General features: G+C 47.9%; 1 protein-coding gene across 1 annotated transcript in view; it reads right to left on the bottom strand.

Moving 5' to 3' along the window:
- Positions 1–7,575: 7,575 nt before the first annotated feature.
- The window catches only part of LOC109886033 (pre-mRNA 3'-end-processing factor FIP1), a 32,290-nt gene continuing 17,821 nt past the window's right edge, over positions 7,576–22,044 (bottom strand). Inside the window, exons 14-19 of the mRNA XM_031814735.1 lie at positions 21,310–21,368; positions 17,492–17,515; positions 13,237–13,323; positions 11,539–11,671; positions 8,423–8,704; positions 7,576–8,184 (exon numbers count right to left, since the gene is read on the bottom strand). Of these exons, the coding sequence (XP_031670595.1) occupies positions 8,043–8,184; positions 8,423–8,704; positions 11,539–11,671; positions 13,237–13,323; positions 17,492–17,515; positions 21,310–21,368 (727 nt within the window). The 3' untranslated portion in view covers positions 7,576–8,042. The remainder of the gene's footprint in view (positions 8,185–8,422; positions 8,705–11,538; positions 11,672–13,236; positions 13,324–17,491; positions 17,516–21,309; positions 21,369–22,044) is intronic.

Genomic DNA, 22,044 nt, shown 5'->3' with positions numbered 1-22,044 from the left:
GTGGTTAGAGTGTAGAGGCGGCAGGGTAGCCTAGTGGTTAGAGTGTAGTGGTTAGAGTGTAGAGGTGGCAGGGTAGCCTAGTGGTTAGAGTGTAGAGGCGGCAGGGTAGCCTAGTGGTTAGAGTGTAGAGGTGGCAGGGTAGCCTAGTGGTTAGAGTGTAGAGGTGGCAGGGTAACCTAGTGGTTAGAGTGTAGAGGTGGCAGGTAGCCTAGTGGTTAGAGTGTAGAGGTGGCAGGTAGCCTAGTGGTTAGAGTGTAGAGGTGGCAGGGTAGCCTAGTGGTTAGAGTGTAGAGGTGGCAGGGTAGCCTAGTGGTTAGAGTGTAGAGGTGGCAGGTAGCCTAGTGGTTAGAGTGTAGAGATGGCAGGGTATCCTAGTGGTTAGAGTGTAGAGGTGGCAGGGTAGCCTAGTGGTTAGAGTGTAGAGGTGGCAGGGTAGCCTAGTGGTTAGAGTGTAGAGGTGGCAGGGTAACCTAGTGGTTAGAGTGTAGAGGTGGCAGGTAGCCTAGTGGTTAGAGTGTAGAGGCGGCAGGGTAGCCTAGTGGTTAGAGTGTAGAGGTGGCAGGGTAGCCTAGTGGTTAGAGTGTAGAGGTGGCAGGGTAGCCTAGTGGTTAGAGTGTAGAGGAGGCAGGGTAGCCTAGTGGTTAGAGTGTAGAGGCGGCAGGGTAGCCTAGTGGTTAGAGTGTAGAGGCGGCAGGGTAGCCTAGCGGTTAGAGTGTAGAGGTGGCAGGGTAGCCTAGCGGTTAGAGTGTAGAGGAGGCAGGGTAGCCTAGCGGTTAGAGTGTAGAGGTGGCAGGGTAGCCTAGTGGTTAGAGTGTAGAGGCGGCAGGGTAGCCTAGTGGTTAGAGTGTAGAGGTGGCAGGGTAGCCTAGTGGTTAGAGTGTAGAGGTGGCAGGGTAGCCTAGTGGTTAGAGTGTAGAGGAGGCAGGGTAGCCTAGCGGTTAGAGTGTAGAGGTGGCAGGTAGCCTAGCGGTTAGAGCGTAGAGGTGGCAGGGTAGCCTAGTGGTTAGAGTGTAGAGGCGGCAGGGTAGCCTAGTGGTTAGAGTGTAGAGGTGGCAGGGTAGCCTAGTGGTTAGAGTGTAGTGGTTAGAGTGTAGAGGTGGCAGGGTAGCCTAGTGGTTAGAGTGTAGAGGCGGCAGGGTAGCCTAGTGGTTAGAGTGTAGAGGTGGCAGGGTAGCCTAGTGGTTAGAGTGTAGAGGCGGCAGGGTAGCCTAGTGGTTAGAGTGTAGAGGTGGCAGGGTAACCTAGTGGTTAGAGTGTAGAGGTGGCAGGTAGCCTAGTGGTTAGAGTGTAGAGGTGGCAGGTAGCCTAGTGGTTAGAGTGTAGAGATGGCAGGGTATCCTAGTGGTTAGAGTGTAGAGGTGGCAGGGTAGACTAGTGGTTAGAGTGTAGAGGAGGCAGGCTAGCCTAGTGGTTAGAGTGTAGAGGAGGCAGGTAGCCTAGTGGTTAGAGTGTAGAGGTGGCAGGGTAGCCTAGTGGTTAGAGTGTAGAGGTGGCAGGGTAGCCTAGTGGTTAGAGTGTAGAGGTGGCAGGGTAGCCTAGTGGTTAGAGTGTAGAGGAGGCAGGGTAGCCTAGTGGTTAGAGTGTAGAGGTGGCAGGGTAACCTAGTGGTTAGAGTGTAGAGGTGGCAGGTAGCCTAGTGGTTAGAGTGTAGAGGTGGCAGGTAGCCTAGTGGTTAGAGTGTAGAGGTGGCAGGGTAGACTAGTGGTTAGAGTGTAGAGGAGGCAGGCTAGCCTAGTGGTTAGAGTGTAGAGGAGGCAGGTAGCCTAGTGGTTAGAGTGTAGAGGTGGCAGGTAGCCTAGTGGTTAGAGTGTAGAGATGGCAGGGTATCCTAGTGGTTAGAGTGTAGAGGTGGCAGGGTAGACTAGTGGTTAGAGTGTAGAGGAGGCAGGCTAGCCTAGTGGTTAGAGTGTAGAGGAGGCAGGTAGCCTAGTGGTTAGAGTGTAGAGGTGGCAGGGTAGCCTAGTGGTTAGAGTGTAGAGGTGGCAGGGTAGCCTAGTGGTTAGAGTGTAGAGGAGGCAGGGTAGCCTAGTGGTTAGAGTGTAGAGGTGGCAGGGTAACCTAGTGGTTAGAGTGTAGAGGTGGCAGGTAGCCTAGTGGTTAGAGTGTAGAGGTGGCAGGTAGCCTAGTGGTTAGAGTGTAGAGGTGGCAGGGTAGACTAGTGGTTAGAGTGTAGAGGAGGCAGGCTAGCCTAGTGGTTAGAGTGTAGAGGAGGCAGGTAGCCTAGTGGTTAGAGTGTAGAGGTGGCAGGGTAGCCTAGTGGTTAGAGTGTAGAGGTGGCAGGGTAGCCTAGTGGTTAGAGTGTAGAGGAGGCAGGGTAGCCTAGTGGTTAGAGTGTAGAGGTGGCAGGGTAGCCTAGTGGTTAGAGTGTAGAGGTGGCAGGGTAGCCTAGTGGTTAGAGTGTAGAGGTGGCAGGGTAGCCTAGTGGTTAGAGTGTAGAGGTGGCAGGTAGCCTAGTGGTTAGAGTGTAGAGGTGGCAGGTAGCCTAGCGGTTAGAGTGTAGAGGTGGCAGGTAGCCTAGTGGTTAGAGTGTAGAGGCGGCAGGGTAACCTAGTGGTTAGAGTGTAGAGGTGACAGGGTAGCCTAGTGGTTAGAGTGTAGAGGCGGCAGGTAGCCTAGTGGTTAGAGTATAGAGGCGGCAGGGTGGCCTAGTGGTTAGAGTGTAGAGGCGGCATCAGCTGTACAACAGGTGGATGGTGGCACTTCAATTGGGGAGGACAGAATTAATGGAATCAAACACATTAGATATATGGTTTCCATTCCTTTCACACCATTCCAGACATTTCTATCATCCTTTCTCCCCTTCACACAGCCTCCTGTGGTGTCTGGGGGCCTATTTCACCTAGAATAATGTTATTCAAAAATGTTTTCTAGGCTGTGTTTACACGGGCAGCCCAATTCTGTTATTTTTTTTCCACTAATCACATCAGATCTTATCTGATTGGTCAAAAGACCAATGAGTGAAGAAGAAAAAAGATTAGAATTGGGCTCCCTGTGTAAACACAGCCATGGAACTTTACAGTAATCCAGTCCACTAGATACCCAATTGTACATTTAACATTTCCAACATCCATGACACCCAGGTAATTTGACAAATTAATTTCTCAATATCGGTCTGGAGTTCTCTTCCTCACGAACTAATTAAAAGTGCACAAAGTGTAGCTTTGTGGGCGACCCGACCAAAATTCACGTGAGTTATAGATGTCTTCTGGTTGAAAGCAAGTCTGATGTGTGCCATTTCCCTTGCTTCCCGTCCGTAAATTTAGGCATCTTTTTTTACTCTCGGTTTCGTACACCAGCTTCAAACAGCTGAAAAAAATATACAAAATTAGTTATTCAAAATATATTTCAGTGGTTCAGATGGTACAATGATTCTCTACACTATACATGACTCGTTTAGACGAACCATCATTAGCAGTCAATGCGATGATGGAGCTATTTCTGCATATTGCGTCTTAGACTTCAATTACCAGCATGCTTTGCGACAGGAAGTGGAAGTGAGAACGAAAATGCTCCACTTATGAGCAAGTGACGAGTGATAAGCGTAGCGTTCGCTAGCAACTTTCTTTTATTATTTTATAGAATCTAAAAGTGGTCAAATGTAACGTGAAGTGTTATTAAAATACGCGTTAATCTTATAATCGACGTCCCGAGTCATTACTTTAAAGATAGTTATTCTATAGCCCCTTTAAAAATGTCTCATAGTACTTTTACAGTAATCCAGTCAACCAGATTCCCAACTGAACATTACCAACATCCACCTTCTCAATGAGATCATCATCATCACTGTATCTGCATACAGACCAACGGGTCCCTGTAATAGTCTGCATGGCAGGCCAGTTGTGCAGAGAATTCTGGACGGTGCTCTATACAGACTGGGAATTAATATAGACAGACTCACAGACTAGGAATTAATAGACAGGCAGACAGACTATGAATGAATATAGACAGGCAGACACACAGTGACGGACTGACCGAACAACCGACACACAGACCAACAGAAAGATCGCTATAGATATATAGTGAACTAGACAGTGTAGATGCTCACCGGATCATCTGTAGGGGTTTCAGGATGTTCTCACAGGTTAGAGGAGCATGAGCAGCCTGGCTCCCTGATAGTAGACTGTAGAGTAACATACCTCCAGCATGGTCACTACCCTGATAGTAGACTGTAGAGTAACATACCTCCAGCATGGTCACTACCCTGATAGTAGACTGTAGAGTAACATACCTCCAGCATGGTCTAAAACCCTGATAGTAGACTGTAGAGTACAGTAACACACCTCCAGCATGGTCACTACCCTGATAGTAGACTGTAGAGTAACATACCTCCAGCATGGTCACTACCCTGATAGTAGACTGTAGAGTAACATACCTCCAGCATGGTCACTACCCTGATAGTAGAAGGTAGAGTAACATACCTCCAGCATGGTCACTACCCTGATAGTAGACTGTAGAGTAACATACCTCCAGCATGGTCACTACCCTGATAGTAGACTGTAGAGTAACATACCTCCAGCATGGTCACTACCCTGATAGTAGACTGTAGAGTAACACACCTCCAGCATGGTCACTACCCTGATAGTAGACTGTAGAATAACATACCTCCAGCATGGTCACTACCCTGATAGTAGACTGTAGAGTAACATACCTCCAGCATGGTCACTACCCTGATAGTAGACTGTAGAGTAACATACCTCCAGCATGGTCACTACCCTGATAGTAGACTGTAGAATAACATACCTCCAGCATGGTCACTACCCTGATAGTAGACTGTAGAGTAACATACCTCCAGCATGGTCACTACCCTGATAGTAGACTGTAGAGTAACATACCTCCAGCATGGTCACTACCCTGATAGTAGACTGTAGAGTACAGTAACATACCTCCAGCATGGTCACTACCCTGATAGTAGACTGTAGAGTAACACACCTCCAGCATGGTCACAACCCTGATAGTAGACTGTAGAGTAACATACCTCTAGCATGGTCACTACCCTGATAGTAGACTGTAGAGTAACACACCTCCAGCATGGTCACTACCCTGATAGTAGACTGTAGAGTAACACACCTCCAGCATGGTCACTACCCTGATAGTAGACTGTAGAGTAACACACCTCCAGCATGGTCACTACCCTGATAGTAGACTGTAGAGTACAGCAACACCTCCAGCATGGTCACTACCCCAAGAACACAGTGGCCTCCATCATTGTTAAATGGAAGAATTCTCTGACAGAGCCCCAGAGTTCCTCTGTGGAGATGGGAGAACCTTCCAGAAGGACTCCACCAATCAAGTCTTTATGGTAGTGGCCAGACGGAAGCCACTGCTCAGTAAAAAGCACATGACAGCCTGCTTGGAGTTTGCAAAAAGGCACCTAAAGGATTCTGACCATGAGAAACAATATTCTCTGGTCTGATGAAACCAAGATTGAACTCTTTGGCCTGAATGCCAAGCATCACGTCTGGAGGAAACATGGCTCCATCCCTACGGTGAAGCATGGTGGTGGCAGCATCATGCTGAGGGAATGTTTTTCAGCGGCAGGGACTGGGAGACTAGTCAGTTTATTTTATTTTTTACAGGGACAGTGCACATTAATCAACGTTTCAGTAAAAGTGTCGGTTTTAGCCAGCCGGCTAATTGTCAACAGCAGTCCCTGGGCAGGTTATTAAAAACAATTACAATATAGACAATCATTGAGCAGTGAGCACACGCAGAGCAACATAGGACAAGCAAGACGTAGCACACAGACAGAGCAACATAGAACAAGCAAGACGTAGCCTACAGACAGAGCAACATAGAACAAGCAAGACGTAGCATACAGACAGAGCAACATAGAACAAGCAAGACGTAGCATACAGACAGAGCAACATAGAACAAGCAAGACGTAGCATACAGACAGAGCAACATAGAACAAGCAAGACGTAGCATACAGACAGAGAAACATAGAACAAGCAAGACGTAGCATACAGACAGAGCAACATAGAACAAAAATCAACAAGACAAAATCCATAAAAGTGTTTCCACACCTCACAAGCTACAGACAACATGGAAAGCGGCAAAACACAGCTAGGGATTATGATCACAAATCTGATTGGCCTTTAGCCATGTCTTCAAGTTTTTTGTGAAAGTGTGATAGGTGGTGCAATTATGTGTGTCTGATGGCAGTGTATTCCAGACATGGGAAGCTCTCACAGAGAATGCAGATTTACTAAAGGTGCTTTTCCTTAAGGGAACTGTACAGTCACCTCTCATGGCAGACCTTGTGGATCTGCTGCCATATGTCTGGGTTTTCTGTTTAACAAAATACTGAGAGGAGGGGGAGGAGCCAGGCCATTAAGGATCTTGAATACAAGACATGTTTCGGTGTAGGATCGAGGCAAAGATGAACGGAGCAAAGTACAGAGAGATCCTTGATGAAAACCTGCTCCAGAGCGCTCATGACCTCAGACTGGGGCAAAGGTTCACCTTTAAACAGGTCAACGACCCTAAGCACACAGCCAAGACAACGCAGGAGTGGGACAAGTCTCTGAATGTCCTTGAGTGGCCCAGCCAGAGCCCGGACTTGAAACCACCCGGCCACACACACGCAGAAACCACCCGGCCACACACACGCAGAAACCAACCAGCCACACACACGCAGGAACCACCCAGCCACACACACGCAGAAACCACCCAGCCACACACACGCTGAAACCACCCAGCCACACACACACAGAAACCACCCAGCCACACACACACACACACAGAAACCACCCGGCCTCACACAGAAACCACCCAGCCTCACACAGAAACCACCCAGCCACACACACACAGAAACCACCCGGCCTCACACAGAAACCACCCAGCCTCACACAGAAACCACCCAGCCACACACACACAGAAACCACCCAGCCACACACACACAGAAACCACCCAGCCACACACACACAGAAACCACCCAGCCACACACACACACACACAGAAACCACCCGGCCTCACACAGAAACCACCCAGACTCACACAGAAACCACCCAGCCACACACACACACACAGAAACCACCCGGCCTCACACAGAAACCACCCAGCCTCACACAGAAACCACCCAGCCACACACACACAGAAACCACCCGGCCTCACACACACAGAAACCACCCGGCCTCACACACACAGAAACCACCCGGCCTCACACACACAGAAACCACCCGGCCTCACACACACAGAAACCACCCGGCCTCACACACACAGAAACCACCCGGCCTCACACACACAGAAACCACCCGGCCTCACACACACAGAAACCACCCGGCCTCACACACACAGAAACCACCCGGCCTCACACACACAGAAACCACCCGGCCTCACACACACAGAAACCACCCGGCCTCACACACAGAAACCACCCGGCCTCACACACACAGAAACCACCCGGCCTCACACACACAGAAACCACCCGGCCTCACACACACAGAAACCAGCCACACACACACCAGCCACACACACACCAACCAGCCACACACACACCAACCAGCCACACACACACACACCAACCAGCCACACACACCAACCAGCCATACACAGAAACCACCCAACACACAGAAGTTATCAAAAGCTTGTTTTTTAATTCAACAAATTGACATCTTTCAGCGAGGTGTTTGGTTAAGAAAATAGAGGGACGAAAATAAATGACAGAAGAAGATGAGGGTTGTTTATGATCGTCATGACTACGAAGGGAACGGGTAAACAACAACGATCTCTGAGCATGATCAACTACAACAGTGCTCTGAGGGAGAGAGGAGAGAGAGAAAGAAGGAGGGACGTATAGAGGGAAACAGAGGGAGAGAGATGAGAAGAGGGACAGGAGGGTGTATTCTTCATCACTCCATGGTGTCCTGGTTCTCCTGGTCTCCTCCCATGTAGACAGAGAGAGAGAGAGATGAAGAGGGACAGAGGGAGAGGAGGGTGTTCTCTTCATCACTCCATGGTGTCCTGGTTCTCCTGGTCTCCTCCCATGTAGACAGAGAGAGAGAGATGAAGAGGGACAGAGGGAGAGGAGGGTGTTCTCTTCATCACTCCATGGTGTCCTGGTTCTCCTGGTCTCCTCCCATGTCATCACTAGGTTCCTTGCCCTCCTTACTCCTCTTGCTCTTCTTGTGTTTGTGTCTCCTGTGACCGTCTCCTTCTTCACTATCATGTCTCCTCCTGCTGCTACTGCTCAGAGTGAGAGAGAGGGGGAGGGAGAGAGACACAGAGAGGGGGAGGGAAAGAGACAGAGAGAGACAGAGAGAGGGGGAGGGAAAGAGACAGAGAGAGAGACAGGAGAGAGAGACAGAGAGAGAAAAGGAAGACAGTTCTGATTCTGATACAAAGAGGTGAAATAATGTGTGTGTATGTGTGAGAGAGAGTGAGTGAGTGAGAGAGAGAGTGTGTGAGTGAGTGAGGGGCGTACCTGCGTGATGACTTGTGTCTCCCCTCCTCCTTCTCTCTGTGTCTTCTCTCTCTGTGTCTCTCCTCCTTCTCACGGCTCGACCTGTCTCTGTGACGCTCCCCGCCTCCACCACCACGCTCACCACCACTCCCACGGTCACCGCCACGCTCCCCCCCTCCACGGTCACCTCCACGGTCTACGCCTCCACGCTCCCCCCCTCCACGGTCACCTCCTCCGCGGTCACCGCCGCTGTAGCCTCGCTCCGCCTGGTACTCCCGGTAACCACGGTACCGCTCCTCGTCACTATGGAGACCAGACAGAATATCTCATTGGACGCTGGACAGTGACATGACTAATCATCTTTTCTGATTGAAACAACTCACAGTTCAATCTGGTCGTTGTTAAACAGATATTTTCTGATTGGACAGTGAGATGAGTTGTGTCAATCTGTCGGTCGTTGTAGGGGGCAGTATTTTCATGTCTCTAGTCCGGATGAAAAGCGTGCCCAAAGTAAACTGCCTGTAACTCAGGCCCAGAAGCTAGGATGCATATAATTGGTAGAGTTGGATAGAAAACACTCAAAAGTTTCTGAAACTGTTAAAATAATGTCTGTGAGTATAACAGAACTGATATGGCAGGCGAAACCCAGAGGACAAACCATTTTCAATGTTCAATGTTTCAATGTCTTTCAGAGAGAGAGACAGAGACAGAGACAGAGACAGAGAGAGAGAGAGAGAGAGAGAGAGAGAGAGAGAGAATAATTAATTAACAAGAAGTTAAGCTTTACTTTGACTTGTGTTAGCGAGCAGAGGACCACTGGTCCGAGCCCGGTACTGGGACAGTGGGGGAAGATATACTGTTAGGAGAACACTGCCGCCTGCGTCGTCCTCGACTAACCCGCTGTCGCCCGCGTCGTCCTCGACTAGCCCGCTGTCGGCCTCGTCGTCCTCGACTAACCCGCTGTGGCCTCGTCGTCCTCGACTAACCCGCTGTGGCCTCGTCGTCCTCGACTAACCCGCCGTCGCCTGCGCGTCGCCCTCGACTAACCCGCCGTCGCCTGCGCGTCGCCCTCGACTAACCCGCCGTCGCCTGCGCGTCGCCCTCGACTAACCCGCCGTCGCCTGCGCGTCGCCCTCGACTAACCCGCCGTCGCCTGCGCGTCGCCCTCGACTAACCCGCCGTCGCCTGCGCGTCGCCCTCGACTAACCCGCCGTCGCCTGCGCGTCGCCCTCGACTAACCCGCCGTCGCCTGCGCGTCGCCCTCGACTAACCCGCCGTCGCCTGCGCGTCGCCCTCGACTAACCCGCCGTCGCCTGCGCGTCGCCCTCGACTAACCCGCCGTCGCCTGCGCGTCGCACTCGACTAACCCGCCGTCGCCTGCGCGTCGCCCTCGACTAACCCGCCGTCGCCTGCGCGTCGCCCTCGACTAACCCGCCGTCGCCTGCGCGTCGCCCTCGACTAACCCGCCGTCGCGTCGCCCTCGACTAACCCGCCGTCGCGTCGCCCTCGACTAACCCGCCGTCGCCTGCGCGTCGCCCTCGACTAACCCCCGTGGCCTGCGCGTCGTCCTCGACTAAACCGCCGTGGCCTGCGCGTCGTCCTCGACTAACCCGCCGTCGTCCTCGACTAACCCGCCGTCGTCCTCGACTAACCCGCCGTCGTCCTCGACTAACCCGCTGTCGTCCTCGACTATCCCGCCGTGGCCTCGTCGTCCTCGACTAACCCGTTGGCTTTCGACCTTCGTCTCTCCCGAGCCTGTACGGGAGTTGTAGCTACGAGACAATATAGTAACTACTAAAACAATTGGATACCACGAAATTGGGGAGAAAAGGGAGTTAAATTCAAAATAAAATAAATAAAATAAAAATATATATTAAAAAAAGAATGTGCTGTATGCGCACTCCACAGCTAGCTATCATATTCAATAATGTTTCTATAGCTCAACTGGTTTGTGCCTTGCCAAGGAATGCTTTCACTTGTGTTAGCGAGCAGAGGACCACTGGTCCGAGCCCGGTACTGGGACAGTGGGGGAAGATATACTGTTAGGAGAACACTGCCGCCTGCGTCGTCCTCGACTAGCCCGCTGTCGGCCTCGTCGTCCTCGACTAGCCCGCTGTCGGCCTCGTCGTCCTCGACTAGCCCGCTGTCGGCCTCGTCGTCCTCGACTAGCCCGCTGTCGGCCTCGTCGTCCTCGACTAGCCCGCTGTCGGCCTCGTCGTCCTCGACTAACCCGCTGTGGCCTCGTCGTCCTCGACTAACCCGCTGTGGCCTCGTCGTCCTCGACTAACCCGCTGTCGCCCTCGACTAACCCGCCGTCGCCCGCGTCGTCCTCGACCAACCCGCCGTCGCGTCGTCCTCGACTAACCCGCCGTCGCCTGCGCGTCGTCCTCGACTAACCCGCCGTCGCCCTCGACTAACCCGCCGTCGCGTCGCCCTCGACTAACCCGCCGTCGCCTGCGCGTCGCCCTCGACTAACCCGCCGTCGCCTGCGCGTCGCCCTCGACTAACCCGCCGTCGCCTGCGCGTCGCCCTCGACTAACCCGCCGTCGCCTGCGCGTCGCCCTCGACTAACCCGCCGTCGCGTCGCCCTCGACTAACCCGCCGTCGCCTGCGCGTCGCCCTCGACTAACCCGCCGTCGCCTGCGCGTCGCCCTCGACTAACCCGCCGTCGCGTCGCCCTCGACTAACCCGCCGTCGCCTGCGCGTCGCCCTCGACTAACCCGCCGTCGCCTGCGCGTCGCCCTCGACTAACCCCCGTGGCCTGCGCGTCGTCCTCGACTAAACCGCCGTGGCCTGCGCGTCGTCCTCGACTAACCCGCCGTCGCCCTCGACTAACCCGCCGTCGCCCTCGACTAACCCGCCTTCGCCCTCGACTAACCCGCCTTCGCCCTCGACTAACCCGCCTTCGCCCTCGACTAACCTGCCGTCGCCCTCGACTAACCCGCCTTCGCCCTCAACCCGCCGTCGCCCTCGACTAACCCGCCTTCGCCCTCAACCCGCCGTCGCCCTCGACTAACCCGCCGTCGTCCGCGTCGTCCTCGACTAACCCGCCGTCGCCCGCGTCGTCCTCGACTAACCCGCCGTCGCCCGCGTCGTCCTCGACTAACCCGCCGTCGTCTGCGTCGTCCTCGACTAACCTGTTGTAAGCCATAGTGGAGGGGCTGTGCTCTCGCTCTCTCTCCCTCTCATGTGGTCTCTCCCTGGGTCTCTCTCTCTCCTTCTCCCTCTTGTCCTCCCGTCTGGGTCCTGGTCCTGGTCCCGGTCCCGGTCCTGATGGGTAGTAGTACAGTAAAGAACATCAGGTCAGACTGATTGATTGGTTATTGATTGACAGGTTGATTGTTTGATCACTAGTAAAAAACATTAGCTGAAACCCCAAAACAGTTTGTAGAGGCGCTGACTAACAGAGAGTAAGGCTGGGATTCAATCTGATCCTGCTTTGTCAGCTATGACCCTTTTAAAAAGGCAATGTTCCTGTGTTCACGGAGATTGTAGTCACGGTAACCGCTGCATAGGTCAGCTCAATCAGATATGACCTTTAAATTCTGCTATTACACAGATCTACCGCTGATCACATTACCTGGAGGGTAGCAGTACTACTGTTTAGACTGGTTTACCTGGAGGGTAGACTGGTATAACTGGAGGGTAGACTGGTATACCTGGAGGGTAGACTGGTTTACCTGGAGGGTAGACTGGTATACCTGGAGGGTAGACTGGTTTACCTGGAGGGTAGACTGGTTTACCTGGAGGGTAGACTGGTTTACCTGGAGGGTAGACTGGTTTACCTGGAGGGTAGACTGGTATACCTGGAGGGTAGACTGGTTTACCTGGAGGGTAGACTGGTATACCTGGAGGGTAGACTGGTTTACCTGGAGGGTAGACTGGTTTACCTGGAGGGTAGACTGGTTTACCTGGAGGGTAGACTGGTATACCTGGAGGGTAGACTGGTTTACCTGGAGGGTAGACTGGTTTACCTGGAGGGTAGACTGGTTTACCTGGAGGGTAGACTGGTATACCTGGAGGGTAGACTGGTTTACCTGGAGGGTAGACTGGTTTACCTGGAGGGTAGACTGGTTTACCTGGAGGGTAGACTGGTTTACCTGGAGGGTAGACTGGTTTACCTGGAGGGTAGACTGGTATACCTGGAGGGTAGACTGGTTTACCTGGAGGGTAGACTGGTTTACCTGGAGGGTAGACTGGTATACCTGGAGGGTAGACTGGTATACCTGGAGGGTAGACTGGTATACCTGGAGGGTAGACTGGTATACCTGGAGGGTAGCGGTACTACTGTTTAGACTGGTTTACCTGGAGGGTAGACTGGTTTACCTGGAGGGTAGACTGGTTTACCTGGAGGGTAGACTGGTTTACCTGGAGGGTAGACTGGTTTACCTGGAGGGTAGACTGGTTTACCTGGAGGGTAGACTGGTTTACCTGGAGGGTAGACTGGTTTACCTGGAGGGTAGACTGGTTTACCTGGAGGGTAGACTGGTTTACCTGGAGGGTAGACTGGTTTACCTGGAGGGTAGACTGGTTTACCTGGAGGGTAGACTGGTTTACCTGGAGGGTAGACTGGTTTACCTGGAGGGTAGCGGTACTACTGTTTAGACTGGTTTACCTGGAGGGTAGCAGTACTACTGTTTAGACTGGTTTACCTGGAGGGTAGCAGTACTACTGTTTAGACTGGTTTACCTGGAGGGTAGTAGTACCACTGTTTACCTGGTTTACCTGGAGGGTAGCAGTACTACTGTTTAGACTGGTTTACCTGGAGGGTAGTAGTACCACTGTTTACCTGGTTTACCTGGAGGGTAGCAGTACTACTGTTTAGACTGGTTTACCTGGAGGGTAGTAGTCCCACTGTTTAGACTGGTCCATCATAGGAGGCCATGGAGACACCACACCTGGCATAGGAGGAGGGTAGCCACCTGGAGACAGAGAGGAGGAGGATATACTCTAGTGATATACTCTAGTGTGGATGAGGAGGATATACTGTAGTGATGAGGAGGATATACTGTAGTGATATACTGTAGTGATGAGGAGGATATACTGTAGTGATATACTGTAGTGAGGAGGAGGAGGATATACTGTAGTGATATACTGTAGTGATGAGGAGGATATACTGTAGTGATATACTGTAGTGAGGAGGAGAATGATATACTGTAGTGATGAGGAGGATATACTGTAGTGATATACTGTAGTGATATACTGTAGTGAGGAGGAGGAAGATATACTGTAGTGATATACTGTAGTGATTTACTGTAGTGAGGAGGATATACTGTAGTGATATACTGTAGTGATATACTGTAGTGATTTACTGTAGTGAGGAGGATATACTGTAGTGATATACTGTAGTGATATACTGTAGTGATATACTGTAGTGAGGAGGATATACTGTAGTGATATACTGTAGTGAGGAGGATATATTGTAGTGATATACTGTAGTGATATACTGTAGTGAGGAGGATATACTGTAGTGAGGAGGATATACTGTAGTGATATACTGTAGTGAGGAGGAGAATGATATACTGTAGTGATATACTGTAGTGAGGAGGAGAATGATATACTGTAGTGAGGAGGATATACTGTAGTGATATACTGTAGTGAGGAGAAGGATATACTGTAGTGATATACTGTAGTGAGGAGAAGGATATACTGTAGTGATATACTGTAGTGAGGAGGAGAAGGATATACTGTAGTGATATACTGTAGTGATGAGGAGGATATACTGTAGTGAGGAGGATATACTGTAGTGATGAGGATATACTGTAGTGAGGAGGAGAATGATATACTGTAGTGATATACTGTAGTGATGAGGAGGATATACTGTAGTGATATACTGTAGTGAGGAGGAGGAGGATATACTGTAGTGATATACTGTAGTGATATACTGTAGTGAGGAGGAGGAGGAGGATATACTGTAGTGATATACTGTAGTGAGGAGGAGGAGGATATACTGTAGTGATATACTGTAGTGATATACTGTAGTGATATACTGTAGTGAGGAGGAGGAGGATATACTGTAGTGATATACTGTAGTGATATACTGTAGTGAGGAGGATATACTGTAGTGAGGAGGATATACTGTAGTGATATACTGTAGTGAGGAGGATATACTGTAGTGATATACTGTAGTGAGGAGGATATACTGTAGTGATATACTGTAGTGAGGAGGAGAAGGATATACTGTAGTGATATACTGTAGTGATGAGGATATACTGTAGTGATATACTGTAGTGAGGAGGAGAATGATATACTGTAGTGATGAGGAGGATATACTGTAGTGATATACTGTAGTGATATACTGTAGTGAGGAGGAGGAAGATATACTGTAGTGATATACTGTAGTGATTTACTGTAGTGAGGAGGATATACTGTAGTGATATACTGTAGTGATATACTGTAGTGATATACTGTAGTGATATACTGTAGTGATTTACTGTAGTGAGGAGGATATACTGTAGTGATATACTGTAGTGATATACTGTAGTGATATACTGTAGTGAGGAGGATATACTGTAGTGATATACTGTAGTGAGGAGGATATATTGTAGTGATATACTGTAGTGATATACTGTAGTGATATACTGTAGTGAGGAGGATATACTGTAGTGAGGAGGATATACTGTAGTGATATACTGTAGTGAGGAGGAGAATGATATACTGTAGTGATATACTGTAGTGAGGAGGAGAATGATATACTGTAGTGAGGAGGATATACTGTAGTGATATACTGTAGTGAGGAGAAGGATATACTGTAGTGATATACTGTAGTGAGGAGGAGAAGGATATACTGTAGTGATATACTGTAGTGATGAGGAGGATATACTGTAGTGAGGAGGATATACTGTAGTGATGAGGATATACTGTAGTGAGGAGGAGAATGATATACTGTAGTGATATACTGTAGTGATGAGGAGGATATACTGTAGTGATATACTGTAGTGAGGAGGAGGAGGATATACTGTAGTGATATACTGTAGTGATATACTGTAGTGAGGAGGAGGAGGATATACTGTAGTGATATACTGTAGTGAGGAGGAGGAGGATATACTGTAGTGATATACTGTAGTGATATACTGTAGTGATATACTGTAGTGATATACTGTAGTGAGGAGGAGGAGGATATACTGTAGTGATATACTGTAGTGATATACTGTAGTGAGGAGGATATACTGTAGTGAGGAGGATATACTGTAGTGATATACTGTAGTGAGGAGGAGAATGATATACTGTAGTGAGGAGGAGGAGGATATACTGTAGTGATATACTGTAGTGATATACTGTAGTGAGGAGGATATACTGTAGTGATATACTGTAGTGAGGAGGATATACTGTAGTGATATACTGTAGTGAGGAGGAGAAGGATATACTGTAGTGATATACTGTAGTGATGAGGATATACTGTAGTGATATACTGTAGTGAGGAGGAGAAGGATATACTGTAGTGATATACTGTAGTGAGGAGGAGAATGATATACTGTAGTGAGGAGGATATACTGTAGTGATATACTGTAGTGAGGAGAAGGATATACTGTAGTGATATACTGTAGTGAGGAGGAGAAGGATATACTGTAGTGATATACTGTAGTGATGAGGAGGATATACTGTAGTGAGGAGGATATACTGTAGTGATGAGGATATACTGTAGTGAGGAGGAGAATGATATACTGTAGTGATATACTGTAGTGATGAGGAGGATATACTGTAGTGATATACTGTAGTGAGGAGGAGGAGGATATACTGTAGTGATATACTGTAGTGATATACTGTAGTGAGGAGGAGGAGGATATACTGTAGTGATATACTGTAGTGAGGAGGAGGAGGATATACTGTAGTGATATACTGTAGTGATATACTGTAGTGATATACTGTAGTGATATACTGTAGTGAGGAGGAGGAGGATATACTGTAGTGATATACTGTAGTGATATACTGTAGTGAGGAGGATATACTGTAGTGAGGAGGATATACTGTAGTGATATACTGTAGTGAGGAGGAGAATGATATACTGTAGTGAGGAGGAGGAGGATATACTGTAGTGATATACTGTAGTGATATACTGTAGTGAGGAGGATATACTGTAGTGATATACTGTAGTGAGGAGGATATACTGTAGTGATATACTGTAGTGAGGAGGAGAAGGATATACTGTAGTGATATACTGTAGTGATGAGGATATACTGTAGTGATATACTGTAGTGAGGAGGAGAAGGATATACTGTAGTGATATACTGTAGTGATGAGGAGGATATACTGTAGTGATATACTGTAGTGAGGAGGAGGAGGATATACTGTAGTGATATACTGTAGTGAGGAGGAGGAGGAGGATATACTGTAGTGATATACTGTAGTGATATACTGTAGTGATATACTGTAGTGAGGAGGAGGAGGATATACTGTAGTGATATACTGTAGTGATGAGGAGGATATACTGTAGTGATATACTGTAGTGAGGAGGATATACTGTAGTGATATACTGTAGTGAGGAGGAGGAGGAGGATATACTGTAGTGATATACTGTAGTGATATACTGTAGTGATATACTGTAGTGATATACTGTAGTGAGGAGGAGGAGGATATACTGTAGTGATATACTGTAGTGATATACTGTAGTGAGGAGGAGAATGATATACTGTAGTGAGGAGGAGGAGGATATACTGTAGTGATATACTGTAGTGATATACTGTAGTGAGGAGGATATACTGTAGTGATATACTGTAGTGAGGAGGAGAAGGATATACTGTAGTGATATACTGTAGTGAGGAGGAGAAGGATATACTGTAGTGATATACTGTAGTGATATACTGTAGTGAGGAGGAGGAGGATATACTGTAGTGATATACTGTAGTGAGGAGGAGAAGGATATACTGTAGTGATATACTGTAGTGAGGAGGAGAAGGATATACTGTAGTGATATACTGTAGTGAGGAGGAGAAGGATATACTGTAGTGATATACTGTGAGGAGGAGGAGGATATACTGTAGTGATGAGGAGGAGGATATACTGTAGTGATATACTGTGAGGAGGAGGAGGATATACTGTAGTGATATACTGTGAGGAGGAGGAGGATATACTGTAGTGATGAGGACATACCTGTCATAGGAGGAGGGAAACCACCTGAGGGACAATAAACATGATCGATTATTACAATATTGTGTGAACATATCAGTGTGTACCCACCTAAAACACCTTCCATGTGGAGTTGAAATACTTCCCATATCAATGACGGCCGAGGCGATAGCAGTATCGTAACAGACTAAACTGTTTGGTGCTTTAAAAACAAATATGGTGTGCTATTGCGTGGAAAATAAATTAAATGTGACTCATTAAATGTTTTCCAACATCAGGGCTGTTTTCCAACATCAGGGCTGTTTTCCAACATAATGATGTTTGTTTCCAACATCAGGGCTGTTTTCCAACATCAGGGCTGTTTCCCAACATCAGGGCTGTTTCCCAACATCAGGGCTGTTTTCCAACATAACGATGTTTGTTTCCCAACATCAGGGCTGTTTTCCAACATCAGGGCTGTTTTCCAACATAATGATGTTTGTTTCCAACATCAGGGCTGTTTTCCAACATAATGATGTTTGTTTCCAACATCAGGGCTGTTTTCCAACATCGGGGCTGTTTTCCAACATAATGATGTTTGTTTCCAACATCAGGGCTGTTTTCCAACATCAGGGCTGTTTTCCAACATAACGATGTTTGTTTCCCAACATCAGGGCTGTTTTCCAACATCAGGGCTGTTTTCCAACATCAGGGCTGTTTTCCAACATAATGATGTTTGTTTCCAACATCAGGGCTGTTTTCCAACATCAGGGCTGTTTTCCAACATAATGATGTTTGTTTCCAACATCAGGGCTGTTTTCCAACATCAGGGCTGTTTTCCAACATAATGATGTTTGATTCCAACATCAGGGCTGTTTTCCAACATAATGATGTTTGTTTCCAACATCAGGGCTGTTTTCCAAAATCAGGGCTGTTTTCCATCATAATGATGTTTGTTTTCCAACATCAGGGCTGTTTCCCAACATCAGGGCTGTTTTCCAACATAATGATGTTTTTTTTCCAACATCAGGGCTGTTTCCCAACATCAGGGCTGTTCTCCAACATCAGGGCTGTTTTCCAACATAATGATGTTTGTTTCCAACATCAGGGCTGTTTTCCAACATCAGGGCTGTTCTCCAACATCAGGGCTGTTCTCCAACATCAGGGCTGTTCTCCAACATCAGGGCTGTTTCCTAAATCTGCTTTGTGTTGTGTTTCCTTGCCACTAACGAGGATGGCGATACTGGTATCGTACCGGCCCTAATATCAATCAAACTTTGGATCAAGTTCATAAATGGGTGCTTCCCAACCGGAACCCTATATAGTACACTACTTTAGACCAGGGCCCTATGGCACCCCATTCCCTATATAGTACACTACTTTAGACCAGAGCCCTATGGCACCCTATTCCCTATATAGTACACTACTTTAGACCAGGGCCCTATGGCACCCTATTCCCTATATAGTACACTACTTTAGACCAGGGCCCTATGGCACCCTATTCCCTATATAGTACACTACTTTAGACCAGGGCCCTATGGCACCCTATTCCCTATATAGTACACTACTTTAGACCAGAGCCCTATGGCACCCTATTCCCTATATAGTACACTACTTTTGACCAGAGCCCTATGGCACCCTATTCCCTATATAGTACACTACTTTAGACCAGAGCCCTATGGCACCCTATTCCCTATATAGTACACTACTTTAGACCAGAGCCCTATGGGACCCTATTCCCTATATAGTACACTACTTTAGACCAGAGCCCTATGGGACCCTATTCCTTATATAGTACACTACTTTAGACCAGAGCCCTATGGCACCCTATCCCCTATATAGTACACTACTTTAGACCAGAGCCCTATTCCCTATATAGTACACTACTTTAGACCAGGGCCCTATGGCACCCTATCCCCTATATAGTACACTACTTTTGACCAGAGCCCTATGGCACCCTATCCCCTATATAGTACACTACTTTTGACCAGAGCCCTATGGCACCCTATTCCCTATATAGTACACTACTTTTGACCAGAGCCCTATGGCACCCTATCCCCTATATAGTACACTACTTTAGACCAGGGCCCTATGGCACCCTATTCCCTATATAGTACACTACTTTAGACCAGAGCCCTATGGCACCCTATTCCCTATATAGTACACTACTTTAGACCAGGGCCCTATGGCACCCTATATAGTACACTACTTTAGTCCAGGGCCCTATGGCACCCTATCCCCTATATAGTACACTACTTTAGACCAGAGCCCTATGGCACCCTATTCCCTATATAGTGCACTACTTTAGACCAGAGCCCTATTCCCTATATAGTACACTACTTTAGACCAGGGCCCTATGGCACCCTATTCCCTATATAGTACACTACTTTAGACCAGAGCCCTATTCCCTATATAGTACACTACTTTAGACCAGGGCCCTATGGCACCCTATTCCCTATATAGTACACTACTTTAGACCAGGGCCCTATGGCACCCTATTCCCTATATAGTACACTACTTTAGACCAGGGCCCTATGGCACCCTATTCCCTATATAGTACACTACTTTAGACCAGAGCCCTATGGCACCCTATTCCCTATATAGTACACTACTTTTGACCAGAGCCCTATGGCACCCTATTCCCTATATAGTACACTACTTTAGACCAGAGCCCTATGGCACCCTATTCCCTATATAGTACACTACTTTAGACCAGAGCCCTATGGGACCCTATTCCCTATATAGTACACTACTTTAGACCAGAGCCCTATGGCACCCTATTCCCTATATAGTACACTACTTTAGACAAGGGCCCTATGGCACCCTATTCCCTATATAGTACACTACTTTAGACCAGAGCCCTATGGCACCCTATCCCCTATATAGTACACTACTTTAGACCAGAGCCCTATTCCCTATATAGTACACTACTTTAGACCAGGGCCCTATGGCACCCTATTCCCTATATAGTACACTACTTTTGACCAGAGCCCTATGGCACCCTATCCCCTATATAGTACACTACTTTTGACCAGAGCCCTATGGCACCCTATCCCCTATATAGTACACTACTTTTGACCAGAGCCCTATGGCACCCTATTCCCTATATAGTACACTACTTTTGACCAGAGCCCTATGGCACCCTATCCCCTATATAGTACACTACTTTAGACCAGGGCCCTATGGCACCCTATTCCCTATATAGTACACTACTTTAGACCAGAGCCCTATGGCACCCTATTCCCTATATAGTACACTACTTTAGACCAGGGCCCTATGGCACCCTATATAGTACACTACTTTAGTCCAGGGCCCTATGGCACCCTATCCCCTATATAGTACACTACTTTAGACCAGAGCCCTATGGCACCCTATTCCCTATATAGTGCACTACTTTAGACCAGAGCCCTATTCCCTATATAGTGCACTACTTTAGACCAGAGCCCTATTCCCTATATAGTACACTACTTTAGACCAGAGCTCTATGGCACCCTATTCCCTATATAGGGCACTACTTTAGACCACAACCCTATGACACCCTATTCCCTATATAGTACACTACTTTAGACCAGGGCCCTATGGCACCCTATTCCCTATATAGGGCACTACTTTTGATCACAGAAATGGGTCCCATTGGGACTCATCCTATTTATCTTGTTAAATGAAGCCCATGGATTGATTGAATACCATTTAATATAATAACAACTTATTATTAATTGAAAGTGATTGAGAGTGAGGCTACATCAGAAATGGCACCTTAGTCAACGGTTTGCGCACTACATAGGGAATAGGGATCCATTTTTGGACAGACTTATATAATTAAATATTGATTGAAAGTGATAGTGTGTGTTGTCGCCCCCTACCTGTGGGGAAGGGGTATGGTGGAACGGGACGAACATCATATCCACCTGGATGCCCACTGCTATAAAAAAAATAAAAAATAAGTTCAATATATCAAAGTCGTCATGATCATTTTAACCAATACTTTAGATTCCATTTACATATTGATCCAATCAATCATATTAAATGGATATTTCAGGATTCTGGTAATGATGCTCTTTATCCACTTCCCCAGAGTCAGATGGACTCGTGGACACCGTGTTTATGTCTCTGTGTCCAGTATGAAGGAAGTTTAAGGTATTATTCGTGAGCCAATGTTAAATAGAGTTAGCGCGTTGACTGGAAGTCGATGGGTATCTACTAGCATGCTATAGCAGATACCCATAGCATGCTATAGCAGATACCCATAGCATGCTATAGCAGATACCCATAGCATGCTATAGCAGATACCCATAGCATGCTATAGCAGATACCCATAGCATGCTATAGCAGATACCCATAGCATGCTATAGCAGATACCCATAGCATGCTATAGCAGATACCCATAGCATGCTATAGCAGATACCCATAGCATAGCATGCTATAGCAGATACCCATAGCATGCTATAGCAGATACCCATAGCATGCTATAGCAGATACCCATAGCATGCTTGAACATAAAAGAGAGCCGCACACTCAGATGCAATCATTTAATTACCAACGTTTCGACAGCCAAGCTGTCTTCATCAGGGTATAATCACAAACACTGCGGGATGACT

The sequence above is a fragment of the Oncorhynchus kisutch genome, unplaced genomic scaffold, assembly GCF_002021735.2.
Source record: "Oncorhynchus kisutch isolate 150728-3 unplaced genomic scaffold, Okis_V2 Okis07a-Okis12b_hom, whole genome shotgun sequence".
Taxonomy (NCBI): Eukaryota; Metazoa; Chordata; class Actinopteri; order Salmoniformes; family Salmonidae; genus Oncorhynchus; species Oncorhynchus kisutch.
This window is presented reverse-complemented; position numbering and strand designations above follow the sequence as displayed.